The following is a 21,230-nucleotide window of genomic DNA, read 5'->3' on the forward strand; positions in this document are numbered from 1 at the left end:
TCCATTGAGTCAACTCTTCACATGAGGTAGCCAAAGTACTGGAGTTTCAGCTTTAGCATCGTTCCTTCCAAAGAAATCCCAGGGCTAATCTCCTTCAGAATGGACTGGTTGGATCTCCGTGCAGTCCACGAGACTCTCAAGAGTCTTCTCCAACACCACAGTTCAAAAGCAAATTGGTGCCCTCCAAATGGTATACTCCTTGGAGGAGGCACATGTTTGAATCCTACTTCAGCTACTTGTTTGTTCTGTGACCTATGAAAAAACCAAGGTCTGAGGAAGTGAAACTTACTCAAGAACTCTCAGTTAGTTACATCAGACTGGGATTTTTTTTTTTCCTGTTCTGATTCTGTGATCCTTCTAGGATACATTATTTTAAAACAGAATCGCTACTCTTTCTTTCCTTTTTCTAAATAAATAAAGGGCTAGTAATAAGTTCTTTCTGATTACTTAAAACTTTTATATCCTCTTATTCAATTTTAGTAACTAAAATAAGGATACTGGATTAATGATCAAGTAAAATGGGAGGAATATTTGAAGAAGTTGAAAAGCATTTAAATTCACTTTGCATTTTTATTCTGTTACAGAGAACAGAGGTTACATAAATAACATACAGACTTTGAAATCAGAAGCTTATGAATTTTAAACTAATATATATTAATGCAAATGATGGAAAAAATATACATGCTAAGAAAAGGAAACAATACTTTCCCCTACCACAGTGTTCTAATGCTTAATAAAAGCTTTTAATTAAATAGAAAGTCTGGAACGCCCTAGGTTTATAAAATACCTTTCAACCAAAATGTTAGGTATACTTATATAAATTGTATCTGTTTCAAACGCCTTTTTTGACCTGCCCCAAGAAGTTAATGAAGGTAGATAATTTTGCGATCAAGCAAACAGGAAGAGATGCAGTCCAGAAATATTATTATAATATACTTTATGAGAGGCATTTTATTGATAGACTTAAAAAAAAAAAAAAACACTAGCTTTGTCAATTTTGCTATTTGAGAAGTGAAAATGTGCCAGATGGGATGAGTGATCCAGCTATTTAATTGATCCATGATTTAGCATTGCATTGCTTAAGGTAATCATTTCTTCTTTACATTTGTCCTTCCAGAAGGTGAGAAATATACAACATGCCTTTTAAAGGTCCTGTGTTCATCTGTAGAAAACTAGTACAAATAAAATAAAATTAAGCAAAAGTTCTGTTGGCACCTTTTGGTTCCCATGCATTGTTTCCATGCATTTCTATACTTTTTAAAAATCTAAAAATAACTAAAAGTAAAATGTTTGCATCAGAGTAGTTTATATTGTACAAAGTTTTTTCTTCCCCACAGGAATATACTTCAACACTTTTGCTCAATGGTTACGAGACCCTAGAAGATTTAAAGGATATAAAAGAGAGTCATCTCATTGAATTAAACATTAAAAACCCAGAAGACAGGATGAGGTTACTGTCAGCTGCTGAAAATCTCCTTGATGAAGAAAGTAAGTATGTGTAGCTACTCTTCTCCCTCACTGAGAATCAAAGGTTAATGTAAATAGTAAAATAATTAAAAACAAATTCCCAGTTTTATTTACTGAGAATCATATAAAGCATTCTTTCCAATAAAAAAAAGTGTTTTCTTATACATTTAGAAACAACAACTCTGGTCAAATCTATAAATAGAAAGAGGACCTTTACTTTTTTTTCTTTTTCTTTTTTTTTTTTTTTTTTTTGCTGCTTACTGGATCCAGAAAATGAAAGGGCTTTACTGGGTACTTCATTTAGATTCTGCAGACCTATTAATTTACACACAAGAGGATGTCCGCATTCCCTAAGACTGGGGGAGTCAGAGACAAATATTTAGTGACAGCCTGAGCCATTAGCGAGAACTGTCATAGGCAACTGCTGCAGAACTGCACAGAGAGAGCATGGCTCTGAGCTAATGAGCCTTTGCACCACACAAGGAAATTCATTTCATTACCATATAGTCACATTTTGTACGTGTTTATAGGATTCTTTCAAAATGCTATAATAGCTTGCAAAAATATTCAGCACTTACTTTTATTATCTGAGGTGGTTGTCTCTGTATTTTTAAGTATAAACTAAAGATGGAGTAACACAAGCAGATTCACTTGAATATTGATTGGCCACACCAATTGCGTTTATAAAGATAAGCTAGCCTTTGTTTTCACAACTGCCCAATCTGACCATTATTCTTACCAAATCTGACTGGGCTCCCTAAACCCTGAGCTCTGCTGCTGCTGCTGCTAAGTCACTTCAGTCGTGTCCGACTCTGTGTGACCCCATAGACGGCAGCCTACCAGGTTCCGCCGTCCCTGGGATTCTCCAGGCAAGAACACTGGAGTGGGTTGCCATTTCCTTCTCCAATGCATGAAAGTGAAAAGTGAAAGTCAAGTCGCTCAGTCGTGTCTGACTCTTAGCGACCCCATGGACTGCAGCCCACCAGGCTCCTCCGTCCATAGGATTTTCCAGGCAAGAGTACTGGAGTGGAATGCCATTGCCTTCTCCAAAAACCCTGAGCTCAGGGAGTGCCAAACTCTGTCAGGAGTATTTCATTAGAAAAAAAAGGGGGATGGTATCTAATTCTAAAGATGAAAAAGAACTTATATCCCCTAATCCAACCTTCTCTTTACAAAGTAATATGAATAATAACAATAATTCTTTTTTTGAACATGTTCTCTAAAACTTTGAGCCAGGGTCTTTACACTTACTATCTTCTTTAAAGCTGTCCACAACTCTCCAAGTTGGTATCATCCCTATTTTTATAATGAGAAATGAGAAGATAAGAAACTTGCCCAAGTTTATGCACCTGGTGAATTAGGAAGCTAGGACCAGTGTTTGTGATGTTGTTAGACTTTCTTATACTGCAATTAATAGCCCAGATTGAGAGTCAAGAGAAAAGTTCTACATAGGACCCAGGCCTCCTGATGGTCCCCTCGTGAGCTTTCCTTTATTCTCCCTCATATGTCTCACGAAATGGCAGTGTTGAACCGCACATATTTATTATACATGGGCCTTTTGTCTAGTAAGAATTAATTTACTTTATAGAAACAGTACCTTATTGAATCCTTACTTGCTCTCTTGAGCTCGCAAATGTCCTCATCCTTTTCAAGGAGTTTTCACATGCACCACTAATTTGACACCCATAGAACTGATTTCATCCTTTAGGCTTAGGAGTTTGTATGCCTTCTTTGAAGTTGTGGCAGCTAGGAGATGCAGAAGAGAAAGGAATCAGGTCACAGAGGCAAACCAGGGTCAGACTTAAAAAAGGAACCTATTTACAAGCCAAAACAAAACTGATCAGTGTAAACTGGTCTAGGAATCCTTTCACATCTTGTCATTTCAAAACATGGATCCTCACTATGCAATATTATACTAAGAAATGGATTCTGTCTTGAAAGTGATGATTTTCAGTATCATTATCAGTACTCTCCCAAACAAGCTGATACTGAAATAGAGGGAGGAAAAACAGTATTTTTTGAACACTTGCAAATAATTGCTTTTCTTCTACAATAACATCCATGTAGCTATTTTGCCCATTTTATAGATGAGAAAATATTTCGGAGATGAATTTCAAAGAGGCCAAACAGCTATATTAGTAGTAGAGTTGGAGTTTTAATTAACGGCAATCTACTCCAAAAAACAAGTTCTTAAAAAATAATTAAAAAAAAAAAAACCAAGTTCTTTCTTCCACACATACAAACCAGTAAATATGAATAGAATAATGACTATTTGAAAATGCAAGCTTTCTACTGTTTTGTCGACTTCCCCAAGAACTTTAGTTCACTTGTCCATCTCAGAAAGTGGAAGTTAATATTTAAGTGAGAAAGGAAGTTTTGTAACAGCATGACAGCCTTAAAGGTTCAAAGGCTTGTATAGCTACATTGAAACAGGATTTGTGAATGGAATGGGCCAGAGAGGCTTGGTAAACAGGGCTTTAAGTCATGAAAGTGCACTCAGCAGAGACCCACAGAGGGACGATCAGTCCAGTCCAAAGGCCTGGGCCATGTAAGGTATCCACTTAATTTCTTTATTCTGCTTTCCACATCACCCATGTACCTTCTCTGTTAACAAAAGTACAACAATTTATAGATGATATCATCTTAGAGCTAGGTATAATTTTAAAAACCATCTGACTCAAATTCTTCCTTTACAAGATGAGGAAACTAGAACTGGAGTAGCCTTCTCAAGGTCACATATCTAGAACCCAGTCTCCTAAACCTATCAGAAACACATTCTACTATGCCCTGGTCTCTGAAAACAAAAGACAATCTCTCCAAACTATGATGTGACTTTCCATGTCTGATATAAAAAGCGTAAAAATTCCCTGAATTATTTCTCTTTAGAAAACAGTACCTGAAGGTCACTAGAGGTTGACCATTTAATAATATCCAGTAATGTACAAACATACCCATACAGAGCCAAATTCTAGGAAATGAAAAATGGAAAAAATGCGGATTCAACCAGTGTTTGTTCTCAACACACAACCCTGAGACTTTTCCTCTTTTAATCTTATGGTCTAAAATAGTATTAGAATATACATGTCAAAAAGATGCATATTGCATGTTAGGCTATTCTGACTGAAAGCTATTTATCTTATATGAAACTGCTTTGCTCAAGAAATAAAGAAGAATGACTTCTATTTGTTGATAAGATGGTGAGTTCTGATGATTCGGCACCATGCTGCTGCATGCTTATTTTTATCTATTCTCTACTCTGTGAATCATATCTTCTACAACCATGCTAAAGATTAAATGCACAACCTTCATGTACCTTGAATGATAAAGACCTTGAATATATGGTTGTTTAAAAATGAGACATTATTAAAAACAAATGCATGTCACAGTCATAGGTTTAAAATAGCTTTTTTTTCTTATGTGGAAGAACGGGGTATGCAAATTGAACAGGATTTTATGTATGCATTTTATTTTGATCATTGAATAATGTCAGTTTGGGGAATGTCAATAAATTCCTCGCTAAATTTAGCATTTCATTGCTATTTACGTTGGAAAGTTTTGCTTTGCTTTTCATTCAGTATAAAAATTGAGCAGAGTGGGCACCAGTTCTGATCACAGGAGTGAAAGCTCTGAGATAATGTAGAAAAGACTCCACAAACTCCAATGTGAGCCTTTAATACATTTAGAGGGACCAAAGGGTGGGGAATGGGACAGGAACAAACAGAAATCTAGACTTAGAACAAGCAGTTTCCCTTTTCTCTTAGGCCAAAATGCTGTACAAGACAGCATTGTACCCTCTTTGACCTTGAAAATGTTAATTGGATTAAACTTTTTTAGGTCACTGCTTGACAGGAGGTAAAGACAGTTCTCCAACAAACTGACAGGAGGGCTGAGTGGTGTTAGGACTGATCGTTGCATGACCTCTAGAGCAGAATAGCAACTTTGGGTTCCACAATTCCAAGCAAGACTAGCATAGAGAGATTCTGAATTTCTTCTCACGACACATTAGAACTGAGCAGAATCAGGCTACTGGCTCCTTCAGCTGGGAGTCTCAATGAGGTTAGAAGGAGAAGAAAAATTAGGGCAACTACTTGGCTCTTGAGGGAGCCAATGAGTGGAATCTGTTTATTTTGTGCACTTTAGAGTTTCTCTATTTATCATCTGAATTTTAAAATAGTTTGTTTACTTTGAATAAATATTCCCAGCAAGGAAAAAAGAGGATAGAGAATATGTGTGTGTGTATTTTTCCATAAACACAACCTTCAAGACCCCTTTGCCTTGCTGAGAAATGCCTCTTTAAAATAATAAGATAGTTAACTGCTATTTGTAGTAAATATTTTCTTTTTATTCGGAACTCATTTCTCTTTTCCTATGCTGACATGCACTTTGATGTGTCTTAAAAGTGTGTCTGTGAGAATGTGTACAATCCTCCTCGGGGAAAATAGGTGATGGAAATATCTTGCTCTCCCTATAGCCCAGGGATAATTAAAATTTAAATTGAAAACAAAAACAACCTCATAACAGAATAAGCAAACTCTATCGGAACCTGTATATAACATATCGGAGGTATTACCTGCACCCTTTGTTCACAGTACTCAGTGAGGAGGAAGGGGGAAGGGTGGCTTGTGTGCCAGGCCCTTGGCACCAGCTGTGGTCACAGCAGCCCCACATTGCTCAACTATCCCCGCTTGTGCCTTCCTGCCTGCCTACCTGCCCACGACGATGCAGGGCAAATGGCAAAGCCCAGCCAGGAGCCTGGAACATGAGCTGCCAGCAGGGGAGCTTTGCAGCGATGCCAAGCAGCAGTCCAGCAGTTGGCCTGACAGTGTGCCAGGGTTGCCTGGTGCCTTAGCCCCTGACATGTGTGCCTGTTGTTTCCAACCCACTTGCCATATGATTTGGATTGAGATTCAAGAAACATGCAGCTTTTAAGAAAATACATGCTATCTCCGCAGACAGAGTAGAGGAGGCACATGGGCATTTTGCTTTCATGTATTTATAAATATGCATTTAATATCTATTTCTAGTCATAGCCATTTTGCTTCATGTAAAATTTCTTCAAATTTTTTTTAGTTTTATCCCCTAAAATTTAAATTATGATAGATGCCATATTCCATATACTACAAAGAACAAAAAAATGAAATAAAAACATTATACTTCAGAGTACCATCTCCAGAGAAAACAGTTCATAGAATTTTCACCTCAGTCATTTAGAGAACTTGTAACATCTGTACATGTAGGGCATTCCTGTACTTGTCTTTATATTGCACTGTGATTGTGTGCTGGGCATGGCTTTGTAGTGATTACCCTGGTCAAACCAGACACAAGCCTCTGTCACCGTGTGCCTTCCCAAAGCCCCTAGTGTCACGCTTGGCATTGAATCCATAGTTAACAAATGCTTGTGGAAAGCATATATGTTGAATGAGAGAATGAAGAGAACTGCAAATAGTAAGCATAACTTTTTTTTTCCTGGTTATAAAGTTTAGGGTCCCCTGCAATCCCACTTTACACATAAAAGTTTTTGTAACAGGCAGCTGGGTGTTGGAATGTGTTGTTAAGATTCATTTCATGCATACATTAGCCATGTGTGCAGGTAAGGGTGAAAGTGTGTGAGTAGATTTCTAAAAATGTACAAAACTATCAAAGTTTAAAATAGGTATACCTGTGGCGGATTCATGTTGATATATGGCAAAACCAATACAATACTGTAAAGTTAAAAAATAAATATAAAAAAAAATAAGTATACTTTTGAATCTAGAAATTCCAAGTTTTAGGAATTTGATTAACTTCTACAATGCGTAAAAATACTAGTTAAAACTAAAAACTACTAGGAGTTTTAGTTCAAAACCAGAACTAATATGAACTTCTATTAGTAATTAATTTGTTATAAATAAGATATAGGCAAACAGGATAAGATATAGGCAAAACCAGGATGAAGATATCAGGAGAATGAAATACAGACTGACATGAAAAGATGCCCAATACATAGTAAATGGTAGATTAGTAATATGTAACATAAACCTGTTTTGCTAAATATAATAAATTTTAAAATAATGAAATTAAGTTATCATTTCACCATGTCAAGTAAACAGGATTAAATTAAATGTTAAGAAATGTGATATTGATTTCCTAAGACCCCTAATGAAGCAGTATGATAATAGTTTTTTATATTATTTGGTCATCATCAAAATAGTCTAATAGGACAACAATTCAACCAAGGGTAGATACTTCCTGGGACCAATGCCTTTCATGGGGATGTGTGCTTGAGGAAGTGGTAGCCTGACGTGAGGTCCCCATTGGTGCAGAGCAATTAGATCTCAAGTGAGTGTGACTCTGTGCCACTGAAGGAGCCTGCACAGTGAGCAGCTGTTGTGAGTGTAAGTGAAAAGACATACTCTCCAGAACACAGCTCATTAGAGACGTGACTATGATGCTTGAATGCAGAGAGAGGTTAGCAAACAGAGGGAGAGTCGTTTCAACTCTATATTCTCTCGTGGCCTCAGGAAAGCAGTCACTGGTTGGTTTCCCATGAAGAGATTCTTGTATTCACTTTGTTCTTGTTGTTTTTTTCAAAAGGTGGACTAGTACTCAAATAAAATAAATACCAAATATTCACTAAATAGAAAATTAAAATGTTCAGGTAATTTAAGGACATGCTTAAGATGAAATCAGAAATAAGTAGGTTATGCCGTATTTTCCAGTGAATGTTCCCCTCCATGGACAATGCTATCTCTGGCCAAATAAATATAGCCACAGTGAGCTGGAGAACGCTTGAGTCTAGGTTTGAGGAACTGATATGGAGCTACAAATGAGGCTGAGATTTTGAGCCATCTTAAAATGCTTCCCTTGTGTCTCAGATGGTAAAGAATCTGCCTGCAGTGCAGGAGACCTCGGGTCAATCCCTGGGTCAGGAAGATGCCCTGGAGAAGGGAATGGCTACCCAGTCCAGTATTCTTGCCTGGGAAATCCCAGGGACAGAGGAGCCTGGTGGGCTAGGGTCCACGGTGTCACAAAAGTGTCTGACACAACTTAGCGGCTAAACAACAAAGGTGCATAAGCCTCGTTTTTCCTCTCTGAAGATGGTACTGGACTAGAGAAAATAGAGGAGGATAATACAAAGGCCCAAGAGCTGTCTTCATTTAAATTTCAACAAAATTTCTTACTTGATTTTCTTTAGTTCATATTTCCTTTAATTAACCTAAATATTGCATTCTTTTTATTAAATACATTGTTTATTGAGCACTTTCATTGCTCAGCTATTTTCCTATGCCCTCTGGATTGCATTACTTGATAGTACATGGTATAAAGGACAGAAGGTTCATGTTTAAGGCAAACAAGATAATAAAGTCAAAATCTGAAATATTTGAGTAAAGAAAACTAGGAAAGTCAAGCAAAAACTAGTAGTTTACATTTTTTATTAAATCTTCAACTTTCTAATATGTGAATATAGGACAGATTTTTCTCTTCAGGGCATGATAACTTTTTCCCAGAATTAGGACCTAGTTTGATTTCCTTAAAGCTTTCTTCACTTTTAGTATAATTGAGATTGCCAATACTTAATTAAATGTCACAACTCAATATAATTATTTTATGAATAATTATATTAGCTGACTTATATTCTAATCGCCACGTCACTTTTTATCTCCATTGATCACTACCTTATGTTGAACCATGGGCTCTATACAATTCCATAAGAATTTTGGTAAGAAATGAAATATTTTAATATTCAAATTAGTTCTTTATGACAAAATATCTTCTAAATAATTTTTTCTTAAAATGATCATTTTATTTTCACTACATAGAGTGCAGAACTGTTTGGAGCTGCTTTCTGTACTCCTTTATGCCTGATGTTAGTTGGTAGCAATAAGATATATCCTTTTTCAGATTATTTACTAATTCTTCAGTATACTCAGATTTTCAAATGTACAGCTTTCAGGATATTTGCAAACCATTCAGGGCTTTATTAAAAAATGGTACCATTTTAATGTTTTGTTCTTTATTAAAATAAAATACAAAACATTGTAAACAATCTCAGAAATATAGAACTCTAAAATTCTAACACTTTCATGTGTGAATTATATGATGTCCATTATGTTTTTATATAATTTTAAAAGTATAACAATTGTATATGCTAATTATTTAACTTCATGTAGTATCAGAAATGTTTTTGTATAAAAAGATGCATCCGGATATCCTAAGGAAAGTCTGTAATTTTATAGTCAAACTGATTCTTATTCCAATGTGTTACTTACCTGGTTAGCTCAGATGATTGGACCATGGGACAAAACTGATGAAGGATATAGTTTCAATTTCTAGGTAGGTCAGTTAGCTTTACTCTGCTTCATGACCACATGAAGAGACTAAATGACTTAGAAAGAACATGTGAATGTATTAGTGTGAATTCATTTCCCCTGCTGGAAAAACTACCCATAGGATAAGACCTAGGCTTATGCCAATCCTTAAGTCATTTGTGTCAAGATGAAAAAAACAAAACAAAAAAACAAGAGGAAAATCTTGACCCTCCAAATACAAAAACTGAATGCTAGATAGCTTTCCTTTCCATCATATAACTTAATGGCCTGCCTTTTCTTTTTATAGTTACAGTTGAGGGGCTCCAGCTGATCACCTGCCTGAAAATATTGCAAACCTGGTGGGAAGCTTTTGAGGAGGCACAGTCATGTTTTCATTTCACTAGGAAATCATTTAGCAAATTACTGCTGTTCTGTAAATTACTGTGCTGCATAACTTCCATACTGAGAAACTATTTCCCTTTTCCATAAAAATTGCAGATGAAAGGTTTCTACAATAAATAACCTGTATTTAAAATGAACCATTCCTAGAATATGGAGAATGTGATACAGCATTTCTCAGGTGGAAACAAAAACAGATACATTTTATCACTAATATTAAAAATGGCATATTCTCTGTTTAAAGTTAGATTTATTGTTTCTTTACTTTGTTGCCCTTTGGGGTGAACATATAGACCTCTCTGAGGATGAAATAACAACCTAAGTACTTATTTTTTGGAAAGGAAAAGAGCTAATTTTAGAAATCAGGGTTCTTTAGGCCTAAGTTTTATATCTTGAAGAGTCCCACAATCAGTAGTCAACCTAAACAGAGTACAGTGTTGGAAGTAGTTATTATGCTAAGTCGCTTTTAGGATGGCAGTCTGAAGAAGAGATCTCAGTTCTTTCAATTTTGTGTTGAGGTAATAAGCCCAAATATATTTCCCCTATATTTCTGGGGAAATATGGTCTTATCCCCACCGCCATTCTGATGAAGAGGATCACGCTCTTAATATGGTGATCACTGCTGATGTGGCAGGAAGCACTGCAAAAAGGCTAATTCCTCTGGTCTTTTCCAGAAACACTTGGATAATGGAACACAGAGCCAGTTCTATCATTTCAGTGGCAATAAGACAAAAAAGCAAAGGAAGAGGAGAAGGTTTTTCCTTAAAGACTGAGGTCCCATTTCAGTGCTGCCTTTTCACAAAAGAAGGGTTTGGAACCACAAGTGAATGACTGATACTTATCAAGACTAGTCAAGATTAAGTAGATTCCCCTAAAGCTAAAAGGCTTATAACTAATAAAGACAAAATGCTTCACAATAGCCAACATTTTAAAACAATAATCACAAAAGGTTCATATTAAGTTGAAGCTCCTTATACCAAGAACTAGTTATAACATCACTAGGCTTAAATTTCTGATAATTGAGCCCACCGTTAAAGTTGTGGCAAATGTGGAGAAGATTCAGAAGACTAGCATAAATGTGGTTTCATTGTGGCGAATAAAAACTTTGAAAAAAAGGTTAAAAGAACTGTTATGATTCATTTTGAAAATGAGTAGACTAAGAAATTGTTTTTATCATTTTTTCCAACTTTTCTCAACCTATGTTTCCCATATAAAACCGCAGAATATGGAAATAATTTAAGTGACTCTTTGCTCCATTCCTCCATGAAAGGGGCATAAGGAGTACCATTATAGATACATTGAGGAGAACTTAATTCACTAGATACAAGGATGCTAGGCTCAATTCTCTCTTGTAATGGAGGGTGATAGCAATTAGATATTCAGTGGACCATAAACGAATGTTGACAATTTATCAGAAGCCTTTAAAATGCATTTAAAAGCAGGAGAAATGTAGACAAGATAAAGCGTGGATTAGTTGAGTCAACTGAGGAAAATTACACCAGTACACAATTTCCTTCTTCCAAGGATTTTGAAGTTTGGATCTACTTTCTTCTCATTGGAATGAGATGAAATGCATAGCCTCTGAAGGCAGAGATCTTAAACTACCCTGAAATGTATGTTCTTCCAATGTAGGGCTATTCCAATGTCCAAAGTAGAGCAGTCTCAGGTTTAGAAGGGGAAATAGCAAGACATGCTCATATAGCTGAGACATGGTGGCTTAAGATCCATCTCCTCTCCTCAGGAAAGAAAGAAACTTTGCATTGACAAAGAGAATACTTAGGCTAAAAATTCTTGAGAAGAGTAAAACTATAGGGCTCCTTAGGTTCTTTAGAAAGATCTTTCATTACATCTCTGATATTATTTTTTACCCAAAATGACAATGCCTGTTGTATTAAGAATACTGGTTTGATGACACAGGATTACCACCCTGAATATATATAATTGTCATTCAGAAATATAAACAAAGATGTAGCAGACTACAAAAAGCAGATTCAATAGATACAATGCTATACTATCTAAAAGCAACCTGAGGAATTCCCTGGCAGTCCAATGGGTAGGACTTAGCACTTTTCACTGCTATGCCCTGGGATCAATCCCTGGTTGGGGAAATAAGACCTCATAAGCCATGGGGCACAGCCAAAAAATAAAAGCAATGTCTGCTTTTATGTCTACTTTTCTGATGAATTCAAACATAGGAGAATTTTATGTTTTCCAAACATGGAAATTATTAGTTAAATTCCAAGTTATTGAAATTCTATTGTATATTATTTCTCGCATTGATCTTTTATTCATTAATCAACATTATCATGATTCTCAAATTGTTCGCAAAAATGACTATTGAGTAGGATTGTACATTTAAACTACAAATGACTTCTTCTGATGTTACTTTAAGGAGTATTTGGACAAGGCATCAGTCACACTGTGGCTACAATCTGCTTTCTTTGGCAACTTATCATCAGTGTAAAAGGAGAGTCCATATTGATTTTCACTTCTGTAAGCAGTTCACATGAATTCTGTGAAACTCCAAGTGAGCAATGTAGGGCAAACTTTATCTTCTAAGGAAATAGTGGCTCGAATATTTGAGAGCAAACATCTCATTCATGATGAACAAATACATCATTTACTTACAGAAGTTTCCACTGTAATGAAGTTGAAACAGCTAAAATAACTTGAAGATGAATGAATATGTGAACAAAACTTTTCTTGGCTTTGCCTAACCAGTTCTCTCTTTTCCATTTACAGCTATTCAAGAGCAAGAAAGTGAATCCATGCCCCTCTCCTTAAGCCCAGACATCTTAAATAAGTCACAGTTAGATGACTGCCCAAGGGACTCTGGTTGTTACATCTCATCAGAAAATTCAGATAATGGTAAAGAAGACCTGGAGTCTGAAAATCTGTCTGACATGGTACAGAAGATTACCATCAGAGAGCCAAGTGACTGAATATACATTATCAACTCTGTATCTACAGATGTGTTCTATTTTAACTCTTCTTGAGCTAAAAAATCAAATAGGAGAGGAAAAGAAGTGTTTGCAGATACTACCTGAAGTTAAAATGTTTTAACGGGAATAATTGTAAATAAAAACCCATATCTCTAACATTCCCAGTTATTGTAAATAATATGTATATTTATGTTTTTAAATGCTAAAATGTTAATATTTCACTTCCCTGTATCAGAAGAAGGATAATGTAAGTTTGGGGTATGTTTATTTAGCTTTATTTTATAAGTGCAAAAGTGATTCTGCAAAAAGACTCTCCCTTCTTTTATAGATGCCTGTTTTCAATTTGTTTATATTGTTGAGTGAATAGTAACAGAGCATGTCTGTTTAATTGTCCAAGCAGCATTTATACCCCTTTTTATAATTACTGGGAAAGTGTGAGTTAGTATTGGAGACATTTTACCCTAATCCACAGTGGAGTTTTAGTAATTATTTTTTTGTTGATTTCTTCACTGTTTTCTGTATGAAAGTATAGATAAAAACATATTGTCAATTCTGATTTAGTAAAACTAATTTTAATAATTGTACAGATTTCTCGTTTTTAAGTGTAAATATTTTTAATTTTGAAATACCCTAATTTTAATGATAAAAAACTGTATGCATTTGGTGTTCTCCAGACTGTTGTTAAAGTATATGTCACCTTAGAACTTCAGACAAAAAAATTTCTACCAGATAAGATTTTATTGTCAGCATATATACTTATAAAACATATATGTGTGTGTGAAGTCTCTCAGTCGTGTCCGACTCTTTGCGACCCCGTGGACTGTAGCCCTCCAGGCTCCTCTATCCATGGGATTCTTCAGGCAAGAATACTGGAGTGGGTTGCCATTTCCTTCTCCAGGGGATCTTCCCAACCCAGGGATCGAACCCGGGTCTCCTGCATTACAGGCAGATGCTTTATCCTCTGAGCCACCAGGGAAGCCATCACCTTACCTCAGTCTCTTTCCTGAACTTCACATCTGTTTTGGCCAACTTCCTGAATAATTGTATGTATCAGCTCAGGCTGCCCTAACAAAACACTATAGACTGGGTGACTTAAACAATAGAAACATTTCTCACAGTTTGGGAAGCTAGAAATCCGAGATCAAGTTGCCAGCATGTTGAGTTCTGCTGAGATCTCTCTTCCTAGCCTGTCTTCTTGCTGTATTCTCACAAGGCAGAGAGAGACAGCAGGCTCTCATTGTCCCATAATGATGTCCTCACCCTCGTGACATAATCTAAACCTATCTCCCAAAGACCCCATCTTCAAATACCATACTATGGGGTTTAGAGCTTCAACATATGAATTTGAGGGGATGGGGAAGGCACAATCCACTATGTGATTTAACACAAAAAGTAAATCACATATTTTCAGCTTAAAAATGTGTGATGGCTTTTCATTGTCTCTAGTATAGTATTTAAACCTTCCAGGATATATAAAATCCTCCCCAACAAATTTTAACCTACCCTATGAGTCATATCTTTCCTCTCTCACCTCTCACTCTATACTCTCCAGCCAAAGCAATACACTGGCAGTGTCCTGAATTCACTATTCCCTTTTTGACTTTTCTTACATTATTTACTTTCCTGGAGTGGCTCCTTCTATTTTCTATATCCAGAAGCCTCCCTCTGTTTTCTGTCTTGAGACTCACCACCAAAATCACTTATTCTGTGAAGCCTTCCATGATTCCCTTTGGTGTTCTTCTCTTTGTGTTTCCATAGCAATTTTTGTCTCTGTTGGTTAAAACACTTATCATCTTATACTTTATTTATTATGATACTTGCCCTTCCATGACACGGTGATCTCCTTGTGACAGAGATTATTTTCTTTAGTCTTTTTAATTGCTGGTATAAAACCAGGTACAGAGTGGGCATTTAGGAGTTGTTTGCTGGAGTGCATTAAGTATAATTATTATTCCCATACACATTCCATATCTACATTTAAATCAATCTGTTCAATCTATGAGCTTCCCAGGTGGCACAGTGGTAAAGAATCTGCCTGCCATTGCAGGAGATGCGAGAGACGTGGGTTCATTCCCTCGATAGGGAAGATCCCCTGGAGGAGGAAATGGCAACCTTTTTGAGTATCTTGGCTGGAAAATTCCATGGACAGAGGAGCCTGGTGGGCTATAGTCCATGGGGTTGCAAAAGAGCTGGACACGACTAAGCACACCACCATCTCACCATAGCCTCTCCACTGGAACCAGCTGAATCTTTCAGTATAGAAAGGCTGTAAAACTTTTACATGTTCTGGAATTCAATGATTATTCTGGTCCCAGGGAGAGCCTATGGTTTACAGACTCAAGTTTGTTGTGACAGAATGCATGGTCAGAGAAATTTTATTTCAGATAAATGGATAAAATCTTTACAATACTGTTTGAAAAGAGCAAAAATTAGATTATTTAAATCCTGGTTCCCCACCTCACCCCCAACACACACACACACACACACACACACACACCATCCTTCACCCCCAACACACACACACACACACACACACACCATTCTATTGCTTATATAAACAGGAATATACCTTCACCATGAAGTATTTTATCATAATTTTTTTTAAATCAACTCAACTAAGAAAATAATTCATTAAAAAATAAGATAACTTTTGAAAGTCCTAAAATGCCAGGCAGCTAAAGATTTTCAGGTCTTAGATAACATCCAACTCACTGAGGTTAGCCAAGTGCCTTGCAACTTCCTGACTGAGGCCAAACTGATGACATTTCATGTTGAGAAACTTCCGTTACAGGCATAAGTTCTGAGAAAATAACATGATGAAATTTTAGATACTCCATCACCCCACACATGCACTTCCATCCCCACCCACCCCGCCACCGCCAATAAAGAAAATTGTATAACTAATCAGCAGGCAGACTTCAAGCACTCCTTCATAAAGTGGGAAGTCGTGCTAAAATTATGTAGAGGTTGAAAGCAAAATGAATAGGGACTAAATATAGGCAAAAGAACAGCAGTTTCTAAATTCGACCAGGTTTTGTGGCTATGGAAATAAGATAGAAGCAACCTTCACTTTATGCTACGTCCTGTCCTAACACTGAATCCATCTCCTCACACCCAGTGTTGACCTCAACACATCAACTGGAGATCCTGGTTTGAGGACTGTGTGACTTTGGGCAGGTCACTTATCCTCTGAGCTTCGTTTTGTTCCCATTGCAAAATATACACGATTGTTGTACTAATATTCCATAGCATTTTGTTGATTAAATGAGACAATGTGTGCAAAACACTCAGCACAAGGCATGCAGTATGTGCATAAAAACTGGTGCCTGAACATCAAATCAAGGCTGTGCGCACGCTCCTACAACACTGGCATGGTCTTGTAGAGATCTGAAACCCTTCAGACACAAATGCCTGAGGGCTAAGACAGCTGTGTTCTCCAGCATCAAGGAGAGAGTCAGCTGATTCAACAGACCTTCACAGCCAAAGACCATTCTGTCATGACAGAATATTTCTTTGTTTACTCCTGTTAGTTAAGGAAGAGGTTTTATTGCATTTAGCTCTGATTCTTCACTCTTGTCACATGATAGGAATAATCATTTAAGGATAAATGACTAAATATAGAAATGAATGCCCATATTAAATCAATAAAAGATTTGGGATTATGGCTGCACCTCGGGCCTTGGTGTATACAGTATAGGTCACAGCTGAGTGTGATATAGCCAACAGAAAAGCCCTTGTAGAAAGACATGCTGAAAATAAGGCATATATTTTTAAATTTTTATGGTGCATGCATGTGTGCTAAGTTGCTTCAGTTGTGTCTGACCCTTTGTGACACCATGGACTGTAGCCTGCCAGACTCCTCTGTCCATGGGATTTCTCCAGGCAATGATGCTGGAGTGGGTTGCCATACCCTCCTCCAGGGGATCTTCCCGACCCAGGGATCGAATTCGCATCTCTTATGTCTCCCGCATTGGCAGGCAGGCTCTCTACCACTAGTGCTACCTGGACATTTAGGCAAATGATCTACCCTGGGAAACAAAGTGCAGAGGGAGAGGCTAGCAGGAAAATATTTTCATTACTTCACATTTCTTACTCCATCATGCAAATTTCTCACATATACAGTATAGCAATGTGTCCACGTGATGTTATAAATTAAGAAACCATGACAAAAGAACCTATAGAGAATAACATTAGAATGTTCAGACATTTCCTTTGACTTCTGGAGTCCCTGGTGAGCACTAGCGCAAAGCACTGTTTCTTCATATAGTGCTAGTTGCTCAGTCATGTCTGACTCTTCACGACCCCATGAACTGTAGCCCGCCATGCTCCTCTGTCCATGGAATTCTCCAGGCAAGAGTACTGGAGTGGATTGCCATTTCCTTGTCCAGGGCATCTTCCCAACCCAGGGATCAAACCTGGGTCTCCTGCATTGTAGGAGGATTCCTTACTGTCTGAGCCACCAGGGAAGTCCCTGTTTCTTCACAGGGAGAGGTGAAATCCTGCTGCACAGGCCAGCAGGATGATATTCTTCTCTGAGTTCGTGGGCACTTGGCAGGAATCATTCTATTTGCAGAGTAAAATGGGGTGAAATCACTTCCGGCACAATTTGTCCATATAGATTATACTTGTTTGCAATTCATCAGCTCCTTCTCTCCTTTACATCCGTATGTAATGTAAATGATCATTTTTCTCTGAAGCTTCATAATGATGCACAGCTCAAAAAAGTGATAGAATCAGCTAAAAGGGAGCAGATGGAAGTTTTTTCCCCAATATGCATATTCATAAAAAAATAGAGAACTCAACAAAAGGAGATACAGAAGTACTTGTACCCAGGGGCTGCAGAGACTTGTATACAATAGTAAGTTGGTTTTCTGCCACTATTCATTCTTGAAACCTTTACTCATTCATTCCTGCAGAAATGACTGAAAATGCTCTGGGGGAAAAAAAAATCTGTCTTTCTGTGTAACAACATATATATTTCCCTTTAGACTTTTATTGCACCTTAGAATCCATGATTCAGGAAGAAATGGTTAAATATTTTACTAGAGAAATATAATTAGAAGCAAACTATGGAAAGGAGAGGAACAAAGCAAACAAGCTTAGAACTGGGAAGAAGTGTGACTATTCTGTGCTATATATAAGAACTCTCAAGACTTTAGGGACAACCCCTCAAAATTAAGAGGCTTCCAAATCTGTCAGCTTCCAAATCAATAGTGAATGAACTCAAGCATGAGAGTCTTGAGCTGGGGGAGGAAGGCACGGACCAATTAACCAGTTGTGTGTGCAAACTTAGGGTCCCACTTCAGCACCTGCTGGGTATGCCTGGCTCCCCAGAATAGGAGTAGCCCCTAGCCTTCTCTCCAAGAGATCTTGAAATATCTTTGGAGGGTAAAAACACCAGAGGAGAAAGGTCTAGAAGGAATCTTGCCCTGGATATTACATATCCATCTTCACAGCAGCAAAGGAGGGATGCACCACCTTAGACCAAACCCTGGTCAGGCCAGCTCTCTGGTGGCCATGGAGTCCATGCCAGGCACAGGGATCATGATAGTTGAGGTGCTGCGAACCAGCTGCCCTGATTGGAGAATGTGTAGCTCTGGATCACCTTTCTGGGCCACTCCAAGAGCCTCTTTCTGTTCTCCATCCCATGGCCTTCTATTCCTCTCACCAGGTGGGCATCATGGTGGTATCAATCAGCCTCTTCACCAAGTGGCTCAACCTCCTCTTCAAGTGGTTTCTTTTTGGAGACAGGCCCTTTTGGTGGGTGAGTGTGATACCTAGCTTGGCTTATTGACCTTCCTGCTGGCAATCAGCTTGTCCTGGGTCTTCCTGGTAGCATATTTCCCTCACCAGGGCTTGACTGGCCTAATAACTGGTGCTGTCCTGGGCTGGCTGATGCCCCCTGCGTGCCCATAGAGTGGAAGCTAAGCTCCTATGGTTGCCCTCACTGGGTACCAGCCATGTCTATTGACTCTCTTTACACTGGGCCTGGATCTTTCTTGGTCCATTAACCTAGTCTCTAAGTGGTATAAACGGCCCAAGTGGGTACACTTGGACAGCCAGCCCTTTGTCTCCCTGAACCTGGGTCTGGGCATCACCCTGAACTCTCCCTGCCATGCCCAGGTATGGTGGGTACACCTGGGATGTGGCCAGAAGCTAGCTTGCCTTGCATTGGCCACGGGGCTGCTGGGTCCTTGGCCTGGCTGGGCTACCCTCATCAGATCAGCCTTCTCTACATCCACAAGCACACTCTCTGGCCACACCTGTTCATGGCCCTCGTGTCCTGACTGGTGCGCACCTTCAGTGCCCAAAGTGCCGCCTATCTGCTCTTCCTACTCTAGGCCCTCTTACTGCCACCTTCTCTCTCATGAAGCCAACACTCCATGACCTCCATTCTCCCCGAGGAAGCCCTGGCCACTTCCAGGCCCCACCAGACTCTGCTCCCATTGAATTTTTTACTTTTCCCACACCTTGTCTCAGTCCCCATAAAGGGCGTTCTCTCTCCCAAGGGAAGGAGGCCTTCTCTCCCAAATATCCAAAGAGCAAAGGCAACGGCAAAACCAATAGGTTCCTGGAACATTGTGAGGGGCTCAGAGTAACCCCAAGAAAGCCCTTCCAACTTCTGAAAAAAAAAAAAAAAAGGAAAAGAGAGAAGGCCAACAATGTAAAAAAATGAAGACCTTGGAGTTCCTTTAGTGGTACAGACAACAGATATTTAGAAGCACACTGTCATACCAAAAGGTATAGGAATGTTCAGAATAAAGTTCAGAACTGTCTGGATGGCAAGTAGCTATGTGTTTTCTTAAAATATCTGATTACTCAGAGGCAAGGTAGTTCATGCTTATGTACTGGGGAAGCAGCACTAGTACTAGAAATTTTGTTAAGATATATAGTATCAGGTGATATGGTGAAAGAAACTAACCATACAAGGAATGCTTTAGGAAAAGAAACATAAGAAAAGCATTCAAAGAGAGGTTATGGTTTTGGTCACATAACTAAACAAGTGGTATTCCTACTGAAATGAGATGTTTCTGACTCCCTGTATCACCCCCACTCTCTGTATGTGAAGCCCTGGTATCCACTCAGGGAAGCCAGTCTGTGGGGACCATATTCTTAATCTGTGTTTTCAGGTTCCTGTTTGGCTCAATGAATGGAAAGTCCCATCAGGAAGACTGAAGGGAGAGAAAGGAGGGAAGTCAGGGTGTTTTTTCTCTGCATGAGATCATCTTGTGCCGGCCGTCTCCCTTAATCAAAGGTCAATAAACCCTCAGAGGTGACTTTTTGTAATGACTCCCTTTCCTTCAAGTCCTGGTAGTTGCTCCTTTCTCTCATCTCCTAAGGCCTGTATTTAACAGCAGCTGTTAGCTTTCACTACCCGCATGGCCACAAATGGTTCCCCTACTCTCCACTCTGCCCACGTGTTTGTAATTAGTCCCTTTATAAAGAAGACTTTTTTGAATTGTCCTAATGCTACTGTGCCATCTGTTTCCTCTTGGGAGATGGGCAAGTGCACTGATCCACTACCATCGCTCTCAGTTCCAGTTACTTAGGTCATGTTCTTAAGTCCAGTGAGCCCTCCTCCGTGGCTCTACATTTCCATGGTCACAGGTCATTTCTATTTCACTACCAACCTCCATCCCTGCTGAAATCAAATAGTTTCAAGGTAAAGCATTTCCACTAACACTACCAAAACTCATGGCCTTTATTCTTTCAATTCCTCATTCATCTGTTTCAGGGGGCCCACCACTATATTTCTCCTTTTCCCAAGCAACTAAGAATCCTTGGTATTGGGGTGACTGGCAGTATATACATGGAAATTTTCATGGTGCTGTTCAGGCCAACCTAACTGCAAGGAACTCATATTCTATCCTTTTATAACAACGGAGTCCACAGTCCATTTTGTGAGGAAACATAGGGTCATTTCTATTAGGACAATATACCATCTACTCTGGTGGCTCAGATAGTAAAGCGCCTGCCTGCAATGTGGGAGACCTGGGTTCGATCCCTGGGTCAGGAAGATCCCCTGGAGAAGGAAATGGCAACCCACTCCAGTACTCTTGCCTGGAAAATTCCATGGATGGAGGAGCCTGGTAAGCTACAGTCCATGGGATCACAAAGAGTCAGACATGACCAA

The 21,230-nt window shown here is 38.5% G+C and overlaps 1 protein-coding gene, 1 non-coding gene and 1 pseudogene across 4 annotated transcripts in view; 2 read left to right on the forward strand and 1 right to left on the reverse strand.

The window, feature by feature from the left end:
* Positions 1-13,878, forward strand: part of SAMSN1 (SAM domain, SH3 domain and nuclear localization signals 1) — a 166,348-nt gene extending 152,470 nt beyond the window's left edge. For all 3 annotated transcript variants that reach the window (XM_025282316.3, XM_045165066.1, XM_006078280.4), the window contains 2 exons: positions 1,338-1,488; positions 12,897-13,878. In XM_025282316.3, the coding sequence (XP_025138101.3) occupies positions 1,338-1,488; positions 12,897-13,096 (351 nt within the window). In that variant the 3' untranslated portion in view covers positions 13,097-13,878. The remainder of the gene's footprint in view (positions 1-1,337; positions 1,489-12,896) is intronic.
* A 122-nt stretch (positions 13,879-14,000) lies between these two features.
* On the reverse strand, positions 14,001-14,072 carry TRNAY-GUA. Its single transcript has one exon. It is a non-coding gene; the product is annotated as a tRNA-Tyr (tRNA).
* A 3,949-nt stretch (positions 14,073-18,021) lies between these two features.
* On the forward strand, positions 18,022-20,964 carry LOC112583988 (annotated as a pseudogene).
* Positions 20,965-21,230: the final 266 nt, after the last annotated feature.

The sequence above is a fragment of the Bubalus bubalis genome, chromosome 1, assembly GCF_019923935.1.
Source record: "Bubalus bubalis isolate 160015118507 breed Murrah chromosome 1, NDDB_SH_1, whole genome shotgun sequence".
Classification (NCBI taxonomy): Eukaryota; Metazoa; Chordata; class Mammalia; order Artiodactyla; family Bovidae; genus Bubalus; species Bubalus bubalis.